Here is a 25,746-nt window from a genome sequence, read left to right on the forward strand (position 1 = left end):
ATAAATGTTCCTCTGGAAAGCTGCAGAGGAAACCACTGCATAAGAACAATAACAGAAAGTATATTTATCACAACCAACATAGAGAACAAACATCTTGCAGTAGTATCTTGAGAGCCAACATAAAAAAGCAAGGTAGTTAATGGCCTCACATACAAAGAATGATTGTGCAAAGCAGCTGGTACTTGCCACCTACCTCCTCATCCTTCTCTTCACTGTCAATTACACTTCCCCGATCGCTATCTACTGATCCTTCTAATTTAAATGGAGACAAAAAAGTTAAGATCAGACAGACACAGAAAATGTAGTCACCATTTAAGCAACCTAAAGACTGTGAAGAAAACTAAAATTTAGGTGGGGAGAGAGTGGCTTGACAGAGCTTTGAAAGGTAATGAAATGTTAACACTTTTCATTTCTAATACACAAAGCACAACTAACTGAGAAATTACTGCTTTGTATACTGGAAAAGTGGCTATTACAGCATGATGAACATTTTTTTCCCCCATTTAATTATAGCCTGCATCTAAACATGCAAGAACATGGGTACATGTACCATCTTACAGAGGGTAACCAAAGTGGTGACTCAAAACAGTCAGAAACCTTGGATTAGGAACTAATTACTTGCATAGAAATAAAAGGTCATGCCAGCACATACCTTCACTAGAGAGATCTCCAAGGCCAACATCATCCTGTTCCATAAACTGCTGAGAGCCAATCAAGTAAGGTAAAGGTCTGTCAATATAGAGATCCTGGAAAGAGATGACATGAGGTCTTTCTGACATCTCTGAACAGCCCTACATGGCTGACAATGACAGAAGTCTTACACCCCTTGTTTTAACTCAAGGAAGATACAAGCTTGTTTAGACCCCCACCAAACATATGCTTCAAGTCAACATACAACTGGGTGGGCTAGCTGAGGTTTATTCCTCTCAACACTGTCAAAGAAAGCGGCTACTTCTATTTGTGTAGTCCCAACTTGTTTTCTACATGCCATCTAACAGGAGAATATCCTTGCAAAGACCTACAGGTCTCATCCCAAAACCTGAACCTTGGATTTTTAACTACTGGGACAGTAAAAAACCTCCCATGAAGATATGGTTTGTACCTAAAAAGCATGAAATTTGTACATCACACTCCCACACAGAACTGGGGCTTCCCCTTCAAAGTTCACTCTATTAAACTAACTTCCTTTAGCGTGCCATACCTTAATGCTAACCTAACTGCAAGACAAGCAGGTCACACAAAGAGTAGCTCAGCAGACAGCACTTCTTCAGATGCAGTCATCAAATCCTCTTTTTAGGTTTAGATAACAGCAGTTTTACACTAAGGCAGTAATAAAATGATAGAAGCAAAGAGCATGTCCAAGAAATCAAAACAAACCCAGCAAGAACAGGTCCCTGTACCTTTGGCTCAAGTATCAGTTCCACTCTTTCATTACTTTCTTCTTCTTCTGAGTCAGAGTTCCCTGCTTTGATGTCTAGCTGTTCAAATGCACTGTCCAGAACCTGCAACCCATAATTCACTGCTTCTTGAATTTTAGGAATTAGATCCGCTTCTTTCTGTTCCCGCGTCTTTTCCTTTAGTAACAGAAAAAACACATGCTCATTGGATTTTACTTAAGACTCAATCTTCCCACAACACACATACAAAATGTTAATTTCAAATTAGCACAACAAAAGCTTTTTCATTACATGCATTACAAGGACAATCAGTTGTTTGGTTTTTTTTTCTTTACTTAATTAATTTTCATCACTCCAGAAACAGAGATGTTCTAAACATCCATATCAGCACAATATTGTTTTATTTGTGCTCCTAAACTATTATGGGGCTATTTATGGTATAATACACCTAGATTGCAATATTCATATATATATATATATATATATACACACATGTATATATAGCTCTCCAAGTACTTATTCCTAGGAATTATTGCAGTGAGATTCTGCTTCCCCAATTCACTACCTGTGAATCCAGTAAGTTTGCCCAAGGCCTTAGTTGTCTTGCTGAAAAAACATGCTTAACCACTTGAAAAATCAATGCGTAAGTCTTGTCTGCTGGCTACTGAGCTTGGGGAGGCCCTAACAGATGATCACACACTGTAGTAGCCTCCAATATCACTGTCAACTTTATGTCTGAGTGACATACACTATCCAACAGAGAGACTTCAAGAAGAAAGGAAGCAGTATGGTTTGTAAGCTGTAAATGTAAGCAAATCAAGTTTGAAAATGAGAAGGCAGACAATGGCAACAAACATACTGATAGCACTCAAGGCAGCTGAAGTTAATTACCTGTTCTGTTTTGTCTCCAGCATCAACTTTGGGAATAGGCTCTTCCACTTCCTCATCATATACTCTCTGAAAAGTCGAGCAAAATTAATTCATGTAAGAACAATGTACTACTACAGGGGCTAAAACATGGACACCACCATAAAATACACAGTTAATATAGAATTAATTACACATTAATTCATTATACATTAAAAAAAGGAAGCCAAGCATATTGTCAGGTACCTTCATGCATTGGTACTGAAGGTACCATCTCTCAAGGCCTCTCAATGCAACTGTGCTAATTCAAATCTGCTAAGAGACTAACCTGAGTATGATAAAAAATGCACTATTTTAACTTTCCCAACATAAAATTGTTCTAGACACCTTCAGAGTGAAACCTGTAGTTTACTTAGAGGCTAGTTACTTTCCCTTAGTCTTCTGTCATTTAGTAGCTTTCCTTCCATACCCACAGAGAGGGTTCACAACATCCCCCAACCTTCAGCTTTTTCTTATGATCCCTCACATCCAGCTCTTTTAGCACTCTTTTGTAGGACCAGCTACAAGGAGACAACAGGGAATAAAACATCTCCATGGAACCTGCAAACCTAAATCCAAATCTCAAACACAGGTGCAGTTATCTCCTGGGAAGAGACAGATCTCTTACTAACTAAAGTGAGAATCAGAAATGAAGAGCTATTTCTGTGCACCTTAATTTGGGAACAAACAGCTGTAAGCACATGAGATTTAAAACATTTAGTACAAACTGTTCTCAGCAGAATTATTATGTTGAACAGCCAAGCTAGGTCAGAAAAGAGACTGCAGCTCAGAAAAAAAACACTACCATCAAAACCCCCCAGAATATACATCCAGTTTTCCATATTTTCCTCTGCCACCATCTTTCCAACAATAATGCCATGGTAAGACATGTATGGCCTGAAGTAATGCTGATCAAAACACCTGATAAAACTCACAATGCTAAAAATCCTTCAAAAATCAGAAATATTATTAAAGCTCTCTAAATTAGTCTCATACTTCTAGTGATACAATGTTGCAACAGGCTTTCAAGTCTAGCTTTGTCTTTCAAAATGGAGATATCTATAAAGTGGCCACATTAATCAAAAATATGCTCCTCATGACCACACAAAAGGGACAACTGCCTGCAGGCCAACACCTTTAATACCAAATGTTTCTAGAGTAAAATAACACCATTAGGTAGATTTACAGCATTGTATTACATTCCTCATATTTAGATAGGTAAATGCAGACAAATGCTACATTCATGCAACTTGTGAAGATAAACCAAGACATCCCAGAATTCCCAACTCATTCATAGTTCTAAAACCAAAACTCTGATCTCCGGGTCATGTAAAAGCAGGGAAAGCAGGTGTCGCTGAAAAGGCAAAGGGAACCTGACAATATTGGATAGCAAATCACTCGCAAGGGAATTAGGATATCCTTTAACACAACGCAATTAAAAGTCACTTCATCCCGAAATCAGCTTCAGACTTTCTAGAAAGCTAAATCACTTCTCCACACGATATTAAAAGACAATGACAATATTTGAAGTATAAATTTGATGTTGTACTAGAACACACTCACATTCTCTATGAACTGCGTGTTGGACAACATAAGAAAGTCATTGAAGACATTATGAAGGCGACAGTCTGTAGCTTTTGTTTCATTAATCAATCCATCCACCTGTTTTTTGATTTCGTGTGTCCTGGAAATGGTTTGCTGTGAGAATTCTTGTAGAAAACGCAGAAGCTGTTGACAACAACAAAGGAAAGCAGTAGTCAGCATCCAGCTCTCTTTTCCTTTTGGCAGCGTTTGTAAGACGAGAAACACTAACCATACACTTCAACTGAGGACCAAAATACACGCACATTAGACTGAAACACTCCCACGCACACACACAGGACCAAGTCTCAGCCACTTCATACTGCATCTCCGTTCGGGCCAACCCCTAATTTTCCTGCCCGGACCGGAGGGTTAAAGCAACGGAGAGCCGCCGGGGCCCGGGGCCGCGTTCTTCCCGCGGCAAGCCCGTCTCGAGACCCCCGGCCGCGCCCCGGCCAGCGGGCGGCAGCAGCGCCCCGCACACGGCCCCGACCCCCGCGGCGGCCGCGGCCCGCGCACCCTCCGGTGCCGGGCTCAGGCCCGGTCCCGGCCGCACCGCTCACCCCGGCGTCCGACGCCAAGGACCAGCTCTGGCTGCCCTTACGGATCTCGTCCAGGGACCAGGGCCGCTCCCACACCGGCGCCGGCTCGGCCACATCCCCGTTCATCTGCGGGAGAAGGACAGTGATCAGGGGGGTCGCCGCCGGTGCCGCACCCGACCCGGCCCGGCCCGGCCCGGCCCTGCCCTGCCGCTCACCCTGGGCTCGCGCCGCCGCTCCCCGCGGTCAGCTGAGCGCCGCCACGTGACCCGCCCCGCCCGCGGCAACCGCAGCGCCGCCAGGGGGCGCCAGGCGGCACGCGCGGACAGGTGGGCGGAGCCACCGCATCCCGGCCAGGCCCATCCCACCGCATCCCATCCCGTCCCATCCTCTCCCGGTCCTGTCCCCTCCCATCCCGTCCCATGGGATCCCCTTCCATCTCATCCCGTCCCATCAGAACCCCTCCCGTCCCGTCCCGTCCCAGCCTGGCCGCGGGAATCCCACGGAAGGGAGCCCGGCGGGAGGAGGGTCCGGCGGCCGCAGCTGTGCCCGGGGTGTGAACCCATCCCTGAGCCACGGCTTGTGAGGGACGTGCCCGAGCCCGGGATAGCAGGAGCGTCTGCCGAGCCTCATTCCCTCTGGAGCGCTGCTCATGCCCAGGCTTACGAGTAAAAAGGGACCCCTTCCTATTTTTCTTACTGAAGTAAGTGCAAAGCTTACCCTAAGCCAAATAAAATCTCCCTAGTTTTAAAATGTGGGAGCCTTAATAAACCCATGCCAGAATTCCAGGATTTGCTAGAAGAAAACACACTAAACGTGAACAAATATAGAGTGCAAATCGCCAAACTGGAATTCAATTATCCCTAGGCCTTTTGTGGTTAAACACTCTCACTAACTTCCCCTTTTCTTGCTAATTTTTTTTTCCAATGGATTAATAAGCCTTGTCGTGCCTCTGTATTTCATATGGTCTTTATTACAAGTGAATTCACGAGAAAGAAAATGACAAAATAACCTATTATTCCAGGTGGTAACTAAATAATCCACTGGCAATAATCAGACCTTTATATTAGCACATGGAGTTTATTTATTTATTGCACTTGACTACATTGATACCACTCATGAGGAACCAGGGTACTGATTAATCTTACCATGGTTTCTCAAATAAGAAAAAACATGCAAGATCTCCAAGTTCTTATATATTGATCTAATGGCTACATTTGGATTCTGGAAATACATGTCTAGATAAGGAACACAGAAACTTCTAAAAGTGAAATTTCATAATACTCCTTTTAACTCTGCTCTTCTGTGATTCTATGACAAGACACCGTTATTGAACTGGCTCAGACCTTCAAACCTAGTAGAACTTAAAGAATTTTAATATACTGGTAGTAAAGCAGGAACTAACAAAGGACAAGTAGAAAAATACTAGCCTTGGCTAGTTTCACATCGTCTTGAGCAAGATTGTTAAAAAACATAGATGGCATTAGTATAAAATTATTCTCAAAGCCTTATAGTGTTTTGACACAGTTTCTTCCTGTGCGACACTCCAACAACCAGAAAGCTTGCCTTTAATTACATTCCATGTTCACTGACATGCGAATCCCCTTTGTTGATAATACAAAGCTCTACTTTCACAGAAATTTGTGCATTATAAAACCTGAGATCTATGTCCTCTGTGCACCGATGCTACAAAATGTAGGGTCTTAGCATTGGGCAGCTTCAGGTCTGGGGGTCTTGCAGATCAGTTTCCATAAAAAACCCAGCATGACAGCTACATAGAACCTGAATTGTTCCTTAGAGAAAGCTGTTTATTTTGGCTCAGTCTCTGAGCCAAGAGGACTATGAATGGCACAAAATCTGCTTTCTAGAAATCCTGTCCTAAACATTACAGACAAGGTTAAAAAAAGCATTACATCCTAAAGTTCCTTTTCGAGAGGAATTTAGACAGGTTCCATTTCAAGTTTAGAGAAAAGACAGCAGCAAGAAAAATTACTTGCTGCTCCCCTCAGTACTATCAAAACGATTATGTGACATACAGGTATCAAAAAATCACATATGTAATCAGGGACTAATCTGCAGATTAAGAACCAGAACATGTACAGGGCTGTTGTCTCTGACATCCCATGCTTAAAGCTGTACCTTAGCACTTGATTAAACTCACAAATATTTACAAGGTAAAGAAAGTACCACAGCCAGCTTTCCCTATAGCTAACAGAAAGTAAACATGTTTTTGTAACCTTCGAACAGGATGCAAACATAAAAAAAAAGTCAAATTACAATTAAAAGTTAAGCTTCTGCTTCCCACAGGAAAGAACCCATATACAATTTGTGCATTGTTCTTTATTTCCACAGCCTCTCCTTGCTTTCATGCTCAGTAGTGCTGTATGTCTTGGTATAGAGGCAGAGAGATGTGGTTGTTCAAACCCTGCAATTTCCAGAATTCCTCAGTCTCTAAGAGATAGTCCCAGCACCTGCATTATCTGTGGGCTGCAAAAAGTCTTGGGGGTGACAAGTTATGGCAGGGCTTGAAGATGCCTCAGACTCTGGTGCACAGTGTAGAAAGCAATATCTGTAGCTAGAAATAAGTACCTGTGCTGTCACTGGACCAGCACAGGAGCCTGAAACCTCCAGAGGAACTTCCCCTTCTGCCTGGTGTTCACTGCTGGTTAATGCAATGCCAGAACACACCACTTGCCTATTAGTGTATTTATTCATTTCAGGGAATTCAGAATGAGGTTTTCCATAAATAATTAATTATAAGTCATAAGAAATAAGCAACTATGATTACCCATTTCACCTAAAAAGACCTTGCTATATTGAGTCAAATGATTTACTGCAATAAGTTGTGCAAGCACAAAAAAAAAAAAAAGCCAGTCTGATAAATTCAGTTCCGGTAACTAGAGCTTAAGGGAGGAAAACAAAGTCCACAGCAAAACAGCCAATCCTATAAATGAACCTGGACTCACACACATGACTTCATTGGTTTGTGGTTTGATATTTCCTTGATCTGAAAAGTTCATATCTGGTGGTAAAATCATGGGCTTGGAGAACAGGCATTATTCTGGAGATCCTTTGTGAGGTGTTGGAATCCTTATGTCAGGAACAGGGAAACTTAACTTCCATGTTGTCTCTTCCTTATGAATTCCTCTATTCAGGTCATAAGCTCTGAAACTTGAAATCTCTGACACACTTAAGGTAGTCACCCAAAATCATGCATCAAGTCAGCATCAGAATGAAGAAATAAAAAAAGTCCTGAATCACAGTCCCATGGTTTTCTACTTTAGTCTTTAGCAAAACTTTGAAATGTGAAACTCATAGGACTAATGAAGTAGTGCTACCCTTCCACTTTTGGAAACAGATGAAGAGATTAAACTTCTTATATCAATTGAAGTATCATAGTTGATAGAGTAAGAGTAAGGATGACTGTGAACTTATGTTCTAGGTTAGACCCAGGAAAGCCTTTCACCAAGTGTGTGCTTGATAACAAAGAGTGGCTTCACTGCAGACAATGGAATCCAGAGGGATCAAATACGGATATACATAAGTGCTTAGCTTGACCCAAGCCCTAAGATCTAATTTGAAGGGTGCAGAAGTTAATGGGAGTTTTCCAGCCTTCTTCAGTAGGTTCAAACCTATTTAAGCTATGTTTCCAGCATATTGGAGGTTTAGTTATCGGCATGACTTAATGTACAAATATTTATCTACATGATAGATTTAAGTTCTATGGAATTAGGAGTGAGCTTTGCAAAAAACTTATTCTCTCATTGGGTATTAATCCACCATGAGGACACCAGCTTTTTTGATGGAAGGTAAGAACACCAAATCATAGAATGGTTTGGGTTGAAAGGGGTCTTAAAGACCATCTAGTTCCAACCTCCAGCCACTGGCAGGGACACCTTCCACTATGTCAGGTTGTTCAAAGCCCCATCCAGCCAGGCCTTAAATACTTCCAGGGATGGGGCATCCACAAGTTCTCTTGGCAACCTATTCCAATGTCTGAACACCCTCACAGTAAAGAATTTCTTCATAATAACAATTCTAAATATGCCCTCTTTCACTTTAGAATCATGACCCCTTGTCCTGTCATTTCCCTTCTCGTCTTTCCTACAGTCCCCTATTAAGAACTCTGCATGCTCTGGTGAAATTATTGTAGTGCTATGGAAGCAATTATCCTTGAAAAAAGTGTATTGAAAAGAGGAATTCACTGGAGATGTAGCCAGATCTAAGATTTCAGGAAGGGACTAAATTATTTTATAGCAAGATCTGTGTATCCTCAGGCAGGTGATCCAAAGGCACCCAAAAGTGTCAGCGTAGAGCAGACAGTCCACAGCACAGCTGGCAGGGCTCTGGCACCTTTGTCAAGAAATCACTGGCAGAAGAATAAGGTGTTGTGCCTAACAAGCACTTGAAAGCAAAACCAGTCTTGCTTTGAGGTGTCTATCAAAAAGCCACAGAAGGACTGGCACAAAATTTCCCGTTCAGCCCAGGGTGACCTGCTGGTAGCAAAGCCTGCACATGGCAGGTGAAATGAAGGGAATGTTTTACAGTGTGCAAGGCACAGGAAGGTGCACATCACCCATAGTTTCTCTTCATTTGTATGAAAGGCTTATATCAAGAGATCTGGGAATATATACACAACCATCACTGATAGAGTTTGCAAATGATACTTAATGTGCCAAATAATAACTAAGCCTGGTCATCTTAATGGCGAAATAAATTATGCTTACTTAGTTCATGCTTTCAATACTTTTTTGGTTGGTTTTTTTGGTTTTTTTTTTTTCATATTGGAGGAGTAGGGTTTTTTAACAATACTGTAAAGCATAAAATTTCTATTAACAGTGCCCCTGAGAAGAACTTAGGGATAGAAAGCAAGCATTTTCTATCTAGAACAATATGAGGTGCAAGATGGCTGATGAGGTGCCTGGATACATATAACACATACATGCTTGTATGCCTTGCTTTTTATTCAGATTTAAAATGAGATACTGTCAGGTTGGAGACTGTGCAGAAATGGGTGGCATGAATGGAAATAAGTTTGTGCTACAGAACTGAAGCTGAAAGCTGCTGTACTCACCTGAGAAAGGTTGTAAGCTGACTCAACACTCTGTAAACATAGACAAGAGGAAGAGTTGGATGATGAAGTACTGTGATCTACCATGCCAGAAGCAAAGGCTGTTTATTGAATTTTTTCAATAACTATCGTTAAATTTCAACATGACTATCATTAAATTAAAATTTTAAAATGTAGTGATAATATCAGAAAAAAAACCCCAGAAGTCAGGTGTTTAGTCAGACAATCGAATGCTTAGGAACTTTTAATTAATTATGTCTTTCTTACTAAAGAATTATCAAACCTGCATCGACTTCAGCTTTAGCATTTCCTTGAGGGAGGTCATGGAATTCTGTTGTGATGTACTTTAATTTCTTTTGCTCCTGCTGAATTATTTGGGTCAAATTAGCTATTACTAGTATGCAGCGATACATAGTGCATAGGAAAAAATGACAGCTTTTCTTGACACGATTGCAAAGTATATAACTCTGTGTTCAATTTACTCTACAAAAAACAAGTCCCAAATGATTTAGCTTATTTTTTTGGTCTCTCAGCCTTATAATCATAGGCTAAATTTCTTGTAGCCAATGATAAGTCTCCCACAGGAATGAGGTTCAAATTGCTTGGCAGTATTGGTAATGAGGTATTTGAAATGTAGGTAGGGCCACAGGTGGATATTGCTTTCTGAAAAGAGGTTGCAGGAGCAAGAGAAAGCAGAGCACCGGATTAACACTGAAATTTATTACTTCTTGGGAAAGTGCTCATTTAAAAGTGATCGTATACTCTACTATGATTATCCGGTCAAAGCCGGAACAATTCCACATGAGTAACAGCAGGGTTCTCATTTGAGAGGAATATTTTATTTTGGAGGAGGAGAAGGAGAGATGCTGTAGTGGGATCCAGCTTCAGCTAAGGTCTCAATGTTCCCAGTGTTCCCAGGACCTTTGGTTATCTTACAGTGCGCACCACAGCACCAGCCATGAGTATGCAAAGATCTGGCAGAAGCTCCATTTGCTATTAATACCTAATGCACTACTCAGCATGTTCCAGCCCACTGATAGCAGAAAGGATTTTGTGTGCATTCCTACCCCACCTAAAAATCACCTAGCTGGATAATACTGTCTACAGCTTAGCTATCAATACTTGTATTCCATCAGAAAGGCATTTTTCCTAATCATAATGCTTCCAAGGAATACAAAATTCTGGCCTCAACAATTTACCCATGCCAGTGCTCTACAAAACCAAACATTTTCTCATTGCCAGCTGGAAAAACTTCAGAGATTTCTTTGGATATTACAAAATAACTGCATTTGCATTGAGCAGGCTTTTTTCCCTCCACCTAGACATGAATTGCACAACATAAAGTTACCATAAAATATTTGCTCTCTGATTCCACATAAAGAAAGCTGAAGCTTTCTCTGGAACCACAGAGCTCTTTGGAAGCCAATCATTCCACAATGGTAAGTCGGAAGTTTAGATTGGTTTGGGTTTTTTTTTTTATAATGGGGATGTAGATAGGTATTTGCTTTAAAACTGCAAAAGGAGAGCATTTCAGAGAATCATCTAGTTACCCATTTTAAATGTGGCTATATTGCATTTCAAACCTGTAAGATGCAAAGACAGGAAGACACCTCTGTGAAGGTTACTGTGAATTTTGTTCTTTGTATTGTAATTCTTTGCAAGAAACTGTACAGATATCTTTTAGGCTTTCACTGGCTGTTATCCCTTCCTTAGAAATGTTTGTGAAAACACTCAAAGTTTTGCAAACATTTAGGACCACGTTTTTTATTACCAGTGTGAAGTAGAGTTTAAAATATTGTCATTTTACAAAGAAGAAAAGAGTGTATTTTATCCATGTTTATTTTCCTGTTCTTCACTTTTGATCCCTCAAATGGTGTCCTGATCCAGTTCCTCAGGCCTCCAAAGGTGTTTGCAGAATTGAATCAATAGTTAGGTAATGATAAATAGACCAACAAAGTCCTATGGCCTGGTTTTCCTGTAATTTGTGTTCACATTATCCCAAAGGCCCAGACATCAAGAGCCACCTTTGATGAGCATCTCAGGAACGGCATGGGTTCTACAGAGGAGGCAGTAGTTTCCATAATATATGTTGATTCATAAACAGGGGAGAAATTACCATTTGCTTCTTTCTGTCCACACAAGAGCTTTCTGGCTTTCCTTGTTGTGATGGGCATAGTGACCCTGGGTGATGCTTTCTGCTTTGGGGTGCCTCAGATTCCAGGGAGGCCCTAGAGGTAGAACCATGGGAGCCCCTCTGACCTGATTGCTCTGTGGTAGCTTGGCTCTATGTGGAGCTGCCAAGGAAGGGCTCAAAATACGAGAGAGGGGCAAAACATTGGAAAAACACAAGGAGGGGGCTCCAGCAGCAAGTTGCCAAAAGTAGGGGGAAAACAAAGTCTTTCCCTGGGCTGCAGCAATATTATTGCAATAGGTGGCAGGCTGTTATTGCTATTCCAGCACATGAGGCTCATTCAGGAGTTGAGAGAGTAAAACCCAATTCCTTGTACTTTACTATTGGCTGGAATTACATTTTCAGAAAGGCCCAAATAATTGTGAAACTCTTCAACCTTTATGTGGAGGCTTAAAGAACATGTTGTATTTTGCTGCTGTCTCATGCAGGCTGTATGCTGAATGGAAAACTGTATCCCTTTGGGCACATTGAGAGGACGGAAGAGTGCTACAGATGCAGCTGCAGTGAACATGGAATGGATTGCTGTGCCCTGTAAGTCTGAACTTCTTATTACCATCATTGCCTGTAGGATGAGCACAGCTTTCCATTGCTGAGAATGAATGGGTTTGTAAGGGCACAAGAGAGCCTTTTCTCACCCATGCCACAGACCTAGTGAGAGCTCTCAAGATAACATTTACTTTCTCTTTACCACTGGCAGCTTTCATACTCCTATTGCTTTCAACAAAAAGAAATGTAAAGTAGTTTTCAACAAAGACCACTGTGACTATGATGTGGTGCAGAAGGATATAAAATTAACACAATTCTTTGATAATTCCTGTCCTGGGAGAGATCTGAGGGCCTAGGCTTTGAGGTTTATGGGTATATGAATCTCAGGCTTAAGAAAGTGTCTCCGCCAAGATAAAACGTCCTTCTACCACCTTTACAATATGTTCTTGTGTAAACAGTGCACTGTATATTTTAGTGTTGTTTCTGTGTGCCTTTCCTTAAGACGGAAAGCCAAAGTACATTATATGTAGCACTGTCAGTTTAATGTCAGGAAGGGTTTGTTTGTAAAATCACATTTACTTATGATCTGTGAGCTGAAATTCCTCATGCTCCCTCTCGTTTTTCCCCTCTCCATAGCAGTGATAATCAACCTACTGGCTTAAATGACTGGATACACAAACTACTGTAATGTGTCCTGCACTTACTCTCCCACACAGAGAGCTGATCCCTCTCAAGAATGTGAGAGTGGCACTGAAATGCTGGCCTAAAATGCAAGGTTCTTAGACTGCTTTCATTTTAGTGCACCTCTCTGAGCTGTCCACAGATATTAGGTGGTTTACTGGGCTATTTTAATAGCATTACTACTCTGAAATCATGCTGTATTTCTCTCTGGTGATTGCCTTGCACCAAAACACACAGGAAAAAAAAGAGTTGGTCATCTTACATTACTCTGATTATCTCTTTTGTTATCAGTAAACTCTAACCAGAAACTCCAGCTGAAGAAATAGAAAGGTAAATCCTGAGCAAAGTCTTCAAGACTTTTCTCTTAGAGGGAAAGACTCTTCCCTTAGGAAAAAAGATGATACTCTATCCATCAGAATAAGTGGAAAGGAGGCACAGAAGTGGGCAGAGCAATGATATTCTTAGAATGTTTTTAGTAAGAAATTAACCAGTTGGGAAGCAAATATAAGATTTCAACAGAGCTACAACTGTTAGAGAAACATGTTCCCTACCTAAGCAAGGCACCTGTCATCCTATACATGAACAACATGAAGAAATGTGATGTTATGCGGGTCACAAATGACTCAAATAATCAGTACATGAGCAGACTAATCCCCATAGAGTTTGCTGCTGTGAGTGGTTTCAGCATTTTGTTAGGTTTCCTCTGAATTCACAGATCATGCAAAAGGCTTCTTCATTGTCCCTTAACATGGCCCAGGCTTAGGCAGGTCACTCTGCTGTGGTCCAAAGAAAACTGTTTGCAAGTTCCTTCCATAGCTTGCCTAGCTCTCTGCATGGCTTGCACCTAGAAAAAGGGGGGAGGTCTTGCAGTGGGAGCAGCTGGGTAGCCTGGAAAGTTGAGAAATACCCAAGCATGTTGGTGGGATGTTTCATTGTTCCAGAGTTGAGCAATGAGCACATCCTTTGTTACTCAGCACCAACCTAGAAAGTTGTCCTTTTTTTCATTTTGGCTGTAACAAATCCCATAGGTTTCACTCCAGTACATCTGCAGCATCACAAATTTCCATGTGACTGATAATTCCTATTCACAAGAACTGCTGCAAGGTGCCTGCCAAGCAAAAATTGCACGCCAAGTACATAACACGCAAGAAGAAAAATTAAATGGCTCAGGAATTTTAACAGAATAAATGCAGTGCAATTTGATGGTCCTTTTATTCCAAAATATTGTGGAACATTTGTTCCAGATCACCTTTGAGGACATGGAGGAGCCAATACCTTGAGCAGGATCCCATGCTACTTCCCACAGTATGGTCAGCCTAGAGGAAATTGTTACTTCTCAATAGCTAAAGATTACAAAGAGCCAGCATGCAAAGCTAGGGCACATCCTTAGGCCCTGATGTACATGAATTAGGTCAGGTGGCACAGGAGCAGGATGAGAGAAGGGAGGCTCTCCATCTTCACTACAACCAACACAAAAGGCAGCTTTGGCCTAGGATTGGGGTGTAATACTTCACCATCCTACTATGCTTTCCCCCCTCTCCTTTAATTGGAAAATTAACATGGTCTCAAACACCAGCAATATCCCAAACCACAATGACGCTGTTCAATTGGCATCACACGTATTTCTGAGACATCCAAAGGGGATATGTGGACTCTGTTGATTTCAATGAAGAAATCCCCAGGGCTGACATGTCCACTGATTAGGAGTCAAGGGTATGACTTATCCTTCATTTCAGGGCAGGGCATAAATCAGCATTGCCAAGTCTAATTTACTAGTGACAGGCTGATTGCCACAGCTTTATCAAACACCTTGCAAGCATTTCATCTCTTTTCTGTCATCCTGAAGAGTGATGGCCTAATAAGAGAAGAAAAGCCAATTTTCCCAACCTACTTACTGAGTTGAAAGGCAGCTAAGATGTTGCTGGAAGTAGTGGTCTCACTGTGACCTTCATCACACTAATTCTGGCCTTCTCTCATGGACCTGCTGAGCTACCTCTCAGCTCTTGAGGTTGGGCAGATGTGGAGTATCCAACCCAACTTGGAGTTCAGCCTCTACTCCCAAAACCACACAAGAAGTCACCACAATTATGCAGTCAGAGTACTTAATTCAGGTACTGCAAACCCTGCAGCTCTGGTAATAAGGGAAAGACTTCATCACCAAGAAGAGGCAGGCACGTAGTATTTCAAAATACTTGAATATAGTATGCGAAGGCTAAGCAAAAGGGGCCCATACTGCACCTCTTTGCAATCAAATTGCTGTCCTAAGCACTTGTAAAGTGTGTCTCCCCTGACATATCCAGTCTCTGCAGAAAAGGAATAGTTTCTCACTGGCTATAAGAATTAAAATATAAAATATATAATGCCTCTTTCTTCATAAGAGAGGACGTGAGCATATGCATCTTCTACATGATGGAAAGCTGAACAAGGAAGAAAATTATTATCTAGAACCCATGTTTTAAACCCTAGATGGCTCAAACTAAGCATGTAATTTTGTTGTGAGTGACAACCATCATGTCTCTAATGGTTTTCTCACGGCAAGTGGTAAATATTCCTTCTAGGCTTGAAAAATGCTTCCTGTAACTGCCTCCCAACTGTGGCACAAAAGCCACACCTATTTCTCCACTGTCTGTTAGAACAAATCTTTCTTCCTGTGTGTAATTGCCTTATCCTAATAATGTCCACCCCATGAGGTCATTTTGCAGAAACTTCATTGGTGCTAGATATGCACAGTCAGTTTGCTCAAGGGCTGTTACCACAAATTCCCTCTCTATATAAAGTCTCTGAGAAGATGAGCTTTGCACCGGCCATCTCCTTACTGGAAGTCTCATAATTCTGCAAGGATGGTGAGTCCTTACATCTTGTACTGTAAAAGACCATGGTATGTAGCTATAGATTTTAAGGGAGTTTCTGTTGGATTTATCTCAGTACTTGACATGTTAAGAAACTTGGAGAAACTATCAATTCTGTGTTATGAGAACAAGAGTCAGAGGTGAAGGCAGGTAAGAATTTGGGGTGAAAAGTTTGGATAATATCTGAACACTTCACTGAACTCCAAAAAAAAGGTACCTTGATTTTTTATTCCTTTGTCACTCTGTTGCAGTTTTTTGGATTTTAATCTCTCTTCTGCAAAATAAAACGCTACATTTGCCTCCTCTCATCTCTTGGGAATGACTTCTTTTTAGAAGTCACCAGTCCTACACTGTCTGAAACAACACACATACATACAGTATGTGTATGTGATTCTTGGTCTACCTTTCTTCTCTTACCAAGATCTTAATCAAAATAAATTTTAATTAACCACAGTTAATTCCATCCTAGAATTCTTGCACTTATTTCCTTCATATCCCCAAAGGAAGCCCTTCAAACATTCCAAACTAATACTGAAACTTCAGCTGAACTTTCAGAAAAAAACCCACTAACAAAGGTCACAGAATATAGGATTATCTAGGTCGTGACACCTGCAAGTAAGGTACAGGGCTAAGACTTGAGTATTCAACTTCAGCTTAAGTTATTTCACTTGTTCCTAATCCTTCAATATTATTCTGTAGTTCTTCAGACTGCAGTAAAGACATTTTTGCAACTCTAAGTGAGGTTAGTGGAAAAACCAGTTAGCAACCAACTCTACAGAGAAAAAAAAGGACAAAAAAAAATAAAAATGGAGAGTGGAAAGGAATGGAACACACATTTTCCATGAACAGTATCTGTGCCTATTAGTCTGTACTTGATTTTAACAACTAGGAAAGACAGACATTTTTTCCCCTCCCATATGATGCTTTATCTCCACTTCTTCAAATGGTTTAGTATTCCTGAAAAGTGTGTTAAAGTGTCTAAACTACAGTAGACAATTGGATTTTAATTTGAAACCACAATGTATTTTCCTGTTATTTATTATCAAGGCATCTTAATAGTTACTGAAGGATTGGTATGAATTCTGTTTTCTTGTTCAGAACACCATCGTGGCCTGCCTTCTTGCTCTTGCCATCAGCATGCCACTGTCTGATGCTTCTTGTGCCCTTATGCCATTCAAGCCAGGGATGTCCAATGGTGTGGTTGTAGGTAAGAAGTCAACTGCCCTCAACTTGACAGACATCATCAGAATCACTGCGTGATCTGATTTGTCCATTCTGTGCAATTCATCACAATTTAGAAATAAGTAGAAACAGTGGAGAGGAATTAAAGGGAAATGGGGTATGGAGAGCATTATTATAATATGCTATAAAAAGAACAAGTTATTCCAGGAGCTTCACACAGATCAAATTGCAAATGTTCTTTTTCCAGGGAAGTACCGTAGTTTTAGTTTACCCTTCTGCATGAAGTAGTAACTCATATTTTTACCATGGAATCACATCTAGAAATCAGAGAAGGGAGAGCACATGTGTGTAAGTGTGTGTAGCCAGTATGGAACAGGAAACAGATTGACAATATTCAGAAACATGCAATTTACTCATGTCCTGTTTCTGTATCCCAAAACAAATACTTAAAAGAAGAATGGCTGTATCCCTTGAGTCTGGATCTGCCCTTCCTGAACAGTTAGTCTGTCAGTCTACAGATGAGGAGAGCTGCAGGAAAATAAGTTCCCAAAAGAGAATCATGCTATTTTTTGGACACTGCAAGAGCTGATGTGTGCCAATATGCAAAAAAACCCTAGGTAGTCTAAAATACAGCTTTACCTGGGAAAGCTGGTGCTACAACTTGAAGAAGTGAGTTAACATCACCAGAGAAAAGAACATTTATAGGCAAAGAGACAACCTAGAAGCCCCACCACTCTCTCTTGTTCTGTCCTCATAAAATTCTGCTTTCCAGATCACTTATTTAGGAGGCCTATTGTCTATTCTGTGACTGTTGAACAGGAACTTTACACCCAATATTTGCTTTCCTCCTGCAGCTGAGGACGGGGAAAAGTTTTCTGGCCAGATGTAGTCTTGCTTTAAATGAGGAGTCAACAAGACATGGGGTTAATAAGAAAGTCAAAGTCTTTTTTTATCCAGGTCTGTGTCTAGCTGTCCTTCTCCTGGGTGCTTCAAATTCCATACTTGAAGATAAAATACTCCAGGAAAACCCATGCTTCCAAGATCCTCAGGAAACAGAGGGACACAGGTCTCTCTTCTCCATGCATTAGGATAGCACGCCCTGCTCTGTTGGGGAACCTCCGTGTTTGGTCGATAGGGATGTTAATGCAAAAAGCCAGCAAAGGTCCCACCCATTTTGTACATGCAACAGTGCTGTGAGTGCAATAGGTCTGACACTGAAGTCTGCTCATACATTTTCAGGCTGCCTTGACGAGGAAGGAAAGGTCCATGAATTTGGTTCCAGATGGAGGACAGAGAACTGCAATGACTGCTCCTGTTCCAGGGATGGAATTGGCTGTTGCACTAGGTGAGTTCAGAGCAGCAGTGGGGTTTTTTCCTCTGCTGCCATGACACAGCACAAACCACTTCCCTTCACACAGGAGTTCCTGAGAAATAACCATAACCCTTCTCTCACTCACTTCCTATCACAAAGTTATGCATTAATCCAACACCATCATCTCTTAACATGCAAGAAATTCCTCTGAAAAATAGAGGTCATGTTTAACAAATAATTATTGATTTAAAATAAAAAGAGAATTTAAATATTCTTGAGGCTAAAACATCAGACAAGTTATTGATTCAAGAGAGAACACTCTAAGAAATTTCTATTGATCCTAGTCCAGATCTTCCCAAAGCCATACATTGCCTCACTTTCCTCTGAGAAGCAGCTCAAGATACATTATCTGTAATTTCTCCTATAGTGATACCAAACCACTCATGCAATATTAGTTCCATATTGTGGGAGAAGAGAAGAAGCAGTGATACTAGAATAGCAGATAAACACAACAAACATCCCTGGGGTGTAAATCAGACCACAAAAACTGAAACTCTCCTCTCATTCTGCTAACACAGCAGGCTAAGTAACATTTGAGCTGGGAGCTTTGTGAAAGTTCCCTTTTCTGCTCCCAAAAGTCTCCTCAGTAAAGCCTCTTCATATCAAAGGTGCAGATACCACCTGAAGTGGAAGCTGCTTACTTCTTGGTCTCATCACCTCTTTCTTTTCCCAACACAGCTATATGAGACCAGTCGACTACGATGAAGAGAAATGTGAAAGCATTTTCAACAAGGACACTTGCTCTTATAAAGTGGTGGAGAAGGATGATCACTCAAAAGAATGCCCAGTCCATTCATGGGTGGGGTAACAGAAGAATGGTGGACTGGGGGTATATTTCTTTTTATTATTTTAATGGTTCTCTCTCACAAATTCAAAGACACTTAAAATGCAGCTGTTGGGGGAAATCTACTCATAAAACCCAACATATAATGAAACTGAGAATCTACTCACAAAAACATCCCTTGGTTTCTCTGCCTTAAGCTTCACTGTGGACAAAGAGCTGACTTGTTCCTTCCTTGAGGTCAGATATTAAAGGTGACATTTTAAAGCATCCTTGGCAGCTGCTAATCTGTATTCTTCTCTGGTCATGTTTCAGTGCCAAGGAGCATATTCTATAATCTGTGCACAGTTGTATCTTAAAGCTAAAATAAAATTAAATAAAGCATCAGAAATTCATGTAACTTATACTCTTCTTTAAGGATGAAAACCAAAATAATTAAAATTCAAAAAACCACGGGAAAAAAATGAAAAGGTACTTTAAAATCTTTCCGAATGCTCTGTTTTTGATGACAATGTCTTACATAATTAACTTTTGTCCTATATGGCTCCCTGAAGACCAACCTAAAAGAGGTCCTGCAATATCTACCAGCTACCCAGTGTAACCCAGTACTATTCTTCCATTACACTGGAAGAATATCAGACCCAATCCTCAGCCTGAGCTTTGGGTAAAAGAAAGGGTCCTTTATTCAGATTAATCCTTAAAAATGTAAAGGTTTTAAACTGGGCTATGGGCAGCATTGTGGCTGCATAGTGACTGATCTGTACTGCGCTCTGACAGGGAAGCAGCTCAGCAAATCCACAGTGAGCAACTGAGAGGGATATGCTTGCCAGTATGAGCTCTCCTTTGGGGCACTGCTTCACAATCATTGTAACACATTTATTCAGTTGCCTCTTTCCACAAGTAACTATAAGCATCCTACATCTCCATGTTCTATTTCTCCACAACAGGAAGTGTGTCCATGCTTCCACAGCTTATCATTTCAAATTCTGGAATGAGCATATACCTCATGAGCAATGCTCAGACCTGCTGTCTGCAGGGTGAAGACAAACCTCAGCTTGTATTGGCTTTAACGTCATGATTCACTAGGTGATGTCCAGAGGTCCCTTTGAATACTGACATGACTGTGATTCTACCCACATTGCTGGGAGACTCTGTCCCCACTGCAGCTGGGCAGTGAACCTGTTTCATTAGCCTTTGCAAGCCCTTGCTAAGATAAAGTATAATTGAAGGCATCTTCTAATGACATGCCTAGCACAGACTCTAGCACTTCAAGGTTGAGGCTAGAGGACTTGAAAATAATTTCTGAGAAGCTACTGCACCCTGGCGCATTGAAACTGTAGGGTTGCTCTTTCTAATTTTCACCAAAGGAGGTGACACAGAAAGGGGAACAGCATGGATAGAGTGATGTTCTACCAGGGAATACAGTGATAAGACAAGGGGTAAAGGTTTTAAAATAAAGAGGCTACATTCAGATTACACAAGGGAGAAATTCTTTAACGTGAGGATAGTGAGACTCTGGAACAGGCTGCTCCGAGAACTTGTGGATGCACCATCCTTGGAAGTGTTTTAGGCCAGGTTGGATGAGGCTTTGAGCAACCTGGTTTAGTGGAAGGCGTCCCTGCTCATGGCAGGAAGGTTGGACTAAATGGCCTCTAAAGGTCTCTTCCAACCCTAAATAGATGTCTTTGACTGCCACAGACTTCCAGGTGCATCTGTAAGGCAAGTCCATAGAGAGCATCAAGACATAAGTAAGTTGTGACCAAAGATTTACTTTCCTTTGTTAAGGCTGACTAGCACCCAAAATTCCAGAAAAGCCAGCCTGAAGCAGCACTTCTACACCATCAAGAGCTATTTAATCACATTTTAAATCCACCCAAGCACCTTTCTCCACCATCTTTCAAGTCTTCTTAGAAATTTGCTTCTACTGTTTGCTATGACGAAATAGGAAAGCTTAATTTCCTGCCTAATCCAAAACACCTCATAGAGTACCCTGCTCTCCTCTTGTTTGCTTCAAGTTTCACCATGGAAAGATGATTTTTCCTACTGCATCTAGTTTTGGAGCACCATAAGCACAGCGGGGACCTGGCTCCCCTTCTGTAGCAAGGAGTCTAGCTGTGGGAAGATGACAAAACCCTCAAACCTGGAAAAACAGAGACAGAGCATACAAAACTCTGTTTTGAACTTCCCACTTTTGCCAAGTTACGTTTTGCCTTGGTATTTCTCTACTTCAGCATTCACAGCTACAGTCCCATACAAAGCATATGTTCCCCAGCCTCAAAATTTTTAGATCTTAACACCACTAGCTCCATATAGTGGAAAGAAAATATTCACAGGAAAGTTTCCCCCACTATCCTGTCAGGTTAATGGTTCAGGATGCTCTGCAGAACCTTGATGGGGCAAATCATTCAGGCTGAGCAGAACAGCTTGTGTGCTCACCCCAAATTTCCTTTTCATCTCCTGAAAGCACACAGCCTTCCTGCTAGAGAGGTAGTTTTGGATAGCTGGCCCTCCTCTTCCAGTAAGTCTTTTTAAGGCAAGTGTTTAAAATATTGGAAAGGTGTTCTTGTCCTAGAAATGAAATCAAGTGCTTACCAAAGCTTTTAAATCAAACACCAGAACACACATATAAATCTGATGAAAGCTTTCCTATTAAACAATGCTTATCACCTGAAGCTTAATAGCTTTGTACCCATAAATATATTGTGGCCAACAGGATTTTTGCCCCAATCTTACAACAAAAATCCAAGTTAAACAAGGAAAGTGCATATCTTATTTACATTATGCATTCCAAAGACGTTAGAGATTTTCAGCTCACATTCTGCTCTGCCAATTTTAAAATCTCAGATAAATTCAATTCATGAGAATTTTGCTTGTTCGATTTGCTCTTAGTTAACTCTTCTGTTGGTATGCAGAAGAGTTTGCATTGGCACCTTTTCAAAACCTGAAAGTTTCTGTTCAAATCTAATGTTATGTGCATGTTTCCCTGGGTCAAGCTGTGGTTCATTTAAGGGTGAAACTGACTGGAATTGATTTGCTTTATGACAGTTCTACATGAAATGTAGAACAGACAAGTCATATGACCAATCTCAAACACACAGCAAGAGTGGGTTACTTTAACCTTCTTCCACACGCTCAAAATTCTGTTTTCACATTTTATTTGTCTCAGGAGGTCTCAAGCACCGACCCATGCTCTTTACACTTCTCCAGAGCTTCAGTGCTTTTGCACACCAGTGATTCCAGTAGGTCTCCATTAAGGATTCCTGATAAATGGCCGTCCTTTGCCATCATAAGATTATAACCTCTCTCAAAATATCCCAGTATTCTTTCCCACTGTAATTCCAAAGGCTTATCCCATAGCTGCCCTGGGCAGCTAAAGATGGGATGAATCTACATGAACAGGAAGAAATAATTTTGTTTAGCAGCTAATTATACTGGCACAGAGACTGAAAGTGTTCATTCCCCAAGCTGTATAATGCAGAAATCACTCCAGTTCGCTGTATGAAAGACAGGGGAGCTGGACTGGGCTGAAAACCAGCTTGGGACTCTGTAGCAAGGCTGCTATCCTGAGACAAGTTGCACTCTCATTAGGGTACAACTCTAATGAGTACATTCATTAGTGTCTCCCTGAAGTACTTTGCCTCCCCTTTTCAGTTCCTACTTTGGGACTTGCTTGATGTCTCCTAACAGCACTATCTCTTAGTGTCCCCACGTTCTGCATTCGAGGGGAAGCTTTCTGGGTGCTGCAAGAGCTTATTTTTTTTGGGTTCTGTCCTGCTCTTGCCCTTCTCCTGAACAAAGGGATGATTTTCTGCACACCAAAGCTGATGGCCAGGGAGAGGTGAGAAAGGGTCTGACTTGGTGCAGTATTAGTTCAAAACTCTTTAGACTCTTAAAGTAATAAAGTGGCTTATGTAACACAAGTCTCTTTTTTTCCAGCTTAGTTATTTGTTCCTATCTGTATTTGACTGTGCAAAGGAGACTATTGAACAATTTCATTCAAGACATAGAAGGTATTGTCCTCTAATATTAACAGGAAATTATATAAATGGGTTAGATAAGAGATCAACTCTAATATTACAAGAAATTCTGGCATTTCTGAGCATAACACCCAGGAGTTCAGTGTCTGGTGTGGCTACAAGACTGGCCTCAGGCCTATGATTTTAGGATCGAATTACTGTTGAGCAGCCAGTATCTGTCATTACCATGTTCTTTAATTTTCTTCTGAATATCAGTTTTAAATGGGAGATTCCTCAATCTCTCTACAGTAAGAAAGAGTTCAAAAGTTAGAACAACTAAAATTATGTCAGGGACAGAAAGTGGCACACCAGCCAAGAATTTCAGAGAGGACCTCAGTTTTCCAGTTCAAGCCTAGCAAAAGGTACCAGGAGTTTGTTTGAGCAGACTCTTGTAACTACAGCCCAGCTACAGTAGTACAGCTTATTTATGTACAGATATGACAGCTCTGCAACTTTCTTTTTCTGTTGTTGCCAATGTTTTGGATTTGTTTGTTCCTTTTTCTCTACTATAAATTCACTAGTCACTGCATTACAGCGTAGTTTTGTCACAGTACTCCTGAGCTGGAAGGAGCAGATAGAAAAGTTGAAGCTACAGAGGGCACAAGAACCTAGACGCTGATCCAGCTGGCAGAATTAACCTCATTTTCATTTTGCTCCACTGAGGCTTAGAATGTAGGTGGCATTTTAGACCAGGCTTTCATCTATAGCCAAGGAGACATCATGAATGAGTAGTTTTAAGAATGCTTTTTGAACCTGAACAAAGACTGGCTTGCCTGAATTATCCTCACTACAGGGGAAGAAAAGCTTAGCAGCAACGCTACTTCAGAATTTTGTTCAGGGAACAGATGCACCAGCACCTCTGACTGTTAACAGAGCAAAACCAGAGGTTTCCCCTTGACCACAGAAGTGTGATTTAAGTCATATATGATGGATTATGAAAACATCACTAGGAGTGAAAGGGAAAGCTTAATATGAGTTATTAAATAGGCATTTCTGTTTCACAGAAAAAAAAATAGTAAGGGCATTAATTTGGTTTGGGAAGAAAAGTGAGATGACTTCATAAGTTTTCTTAACAGTAGAAACATTGATAAGACCAATCTCATGCCTTAAAGCTTCTGTCAACAAACTTTTTTCTTGCAGAACTTCAAACTGCATTTTTGTTATTTCAGTTTCTGTCTATGCTGCCCCTTTTCTATTGCATTTTTCTTGCCTTTCAAGAATGGAGAAGTCAGGTACCAAAAAGTAAATTCCTATTACTTTTCAAGGAAAATCTCTGCCCAGCTGATAGAGACTTTCAACAGTCCATGCCAGTAACCATACTTAATATCAGCTTTAAATGTGCACTGTAGTAGTGCAGCACCCTCTAACTTTGAAGGCAAAATGCTTCATTTGCTAACCTTACCCCCTCACCACTGACTATCTCTTCACACCATGCCAGCTCTGACACACTGTTCCTGTGCATTGCAGTGTGTTCTCCATGACAGCATGAGAAAGGAGCAGAGATATTTCCAGGATGCAGAAATGCCAGAAAAATAAAAGAGAGCTGCTCTGGACTCAAACTAATTAGCAAGGGCTAATTCCTGCTGAAGGCAAGTGGGAATCTGTGGTCTAAGTAAGTTTGTGGATTGAGACCAGAACTACTCCCCTACAGCCCTAGTACAGAAGGAAGGAAAAAACCATGTTTACCTCTCTTTAAGGTAATGTAGGTGTTAACATAAAATATATAACTCCTCCCCACATGCACAAAAGACCCATCTGCCCCAGACCAGTAAATGTGTGAACTGATGGGGAAAGAAAGTAAGAGTTAATAGAGAAATGTCTTTTTTTAAAAATGCCACTAGGGAGAGGACTCAGGGACTGTGCTTTTGCATAACCTAAAAGCATCAGAAAGTCAACCTTGGATCCTTTGTACAGAGGGAAGACAGCCTACCACACCTGCCACAAGTGGTGTCCAGACTGATGCTGCAGTACCCCTAAAAAGTAGAAAAATCTTCACACTGAAAAGGGCCAGGTCACACAGGTAGTAGTTTTGGCAAAAATAATAAATTTTAATTGATTTCCCAAGTGCTGCATGAGCATTAGGTAGGGTCCTACTAATGACTCACTCCTGTGAATTCAGCTGAAACTGGAGTCAGCCAGTTGTCAGAGCCAGCAGGAACATCAGCTTCTCTTATTAACTTCTCTAAAAGAGATTGACATGAACCGTTTTGAAGTCAGGTCAGATGTATTTTTGTGCTTTAACCCAATTTTGAGGCCCACCATAGTGTTTAGTAATTAAGCAACACATTGATGTAGTTTTGGGGTAAAAAAACAAGGGTAAAGCAGTAGACATCCAGTAGATCATGTCTAAAGCCACTGAAGTCTTCTGAAGAAATTGTTCTGTTTTCAATGTGGGCAAGTTGTAATAAAATTACAGAGTTGATTCCCTGGTCAGAGCCTGGGTGATATGGAGCCACCATCTCATCACCCCTCTGATTTGAGGGGCAATCACAGGCCAGTCCCTCCAGCTCCAGACCTCTCCTCAGAAATCACAGGATCCTTCCAGTTGTCAAAATCTTCCCAGGGCAGAATTGCCTCTTTGGCTTGGCTCTGAGTCTCTATTTTAGCCAAACCACTTCATGATTTGGCCAGTTTATTTTGCCAACTTCCCTGACAGATGCAGGAGCGAGACAAACAGGGAAAAGAGGTGCTAGA

General features: G+C 41.1%; 2 protein-coding genes across 4 annotated transcripts in view; one reads left to right on the plus strand and one right to left on the minus strand.

The window, feature by feature from the left end:
• WASHC2C (WASH complex subunit 2C) overlaps window positions 1–4,686 on the minus strand; it is a 36,932-nt gene extending 32,246 nt beyond the window's left edge. For all 3 annotated transcript variants that reach the window (XM_014250472.2, XM_014250473.2, XM_014250471.2), the window contains exons 1-7: window positions 4,642–4,686; window positions 4,448–4,552; window positions 3,867–4,031; window positions 2,289–2,354; window positions 1,401–1,574; window positions 653–746; window positions 194–252 (exon numbers count right to left, since the gene is read on the minus strand). In XM_014250472.2, the coding sequence (XP_014105947.2) occupies window positions 194–252; window positions 653–746; window positions 1,401–1,574; window positions 2,289–2,354; window positions 3,867–4,031; window positions 4,448–4,552 (663 nt within the window). In that variant the 5' untranslated portion in view covers window positions 4,642–4,686. The remainder of the gene's footprint in view (window positions 1–193; window positions 253–652; window positions 747–1,400; window positions 1,575–2,288; window positions 2,355–3,866; window positions 4,032–4,447; window positions 4,553–4,641) is intronic.
• A 3,518-nt stretch (window positions 4,687–8,204) lies between these two features.
• On the plus strand, window positions 8,205–19,436 carry MSMB (microseminoprotein beta). Its single transcript, XM_088059751.1, has 8 exons — window positions 8,205–8,232; window positions 11,599–11,719; window positions 12,082–12,216; window positions 15,543–15,621; window positions 15,663–15,695; window positions 16,800–16,908; window positions 18,123–18,228; window positions 18,934–19,436. Exons 1-8 carry the CDS (start codon window positions 8,205–8,207, stop codon window positions 19,061–19,063), a joined length of 741 nt encoding a protein of 246 aa, XP_087915877.1. The 3' UTR covers window positions 19,064–19,436.
• Window positions 19,437–25,746: the final 6,310 nt, after the last annotated feature.

The sequence above is a fragment of the Pseudopodoces humilis genome, chromosome 9, assembly GCF_049639895.1.
Source record: "Pseudopodoces humilis isolate 2021_Gansu_Grassland_sample_001 chromosome 9, ASM4963989v1, whole genome shotgun sequence".
Classification (NCBI taxonomy): domain Eukaryota; kingdom Metazoa; phylum Chordata; class Aves; order Passeriformes; family Paridae; genus Pseudopodoces; species Pseudopodoces humilis.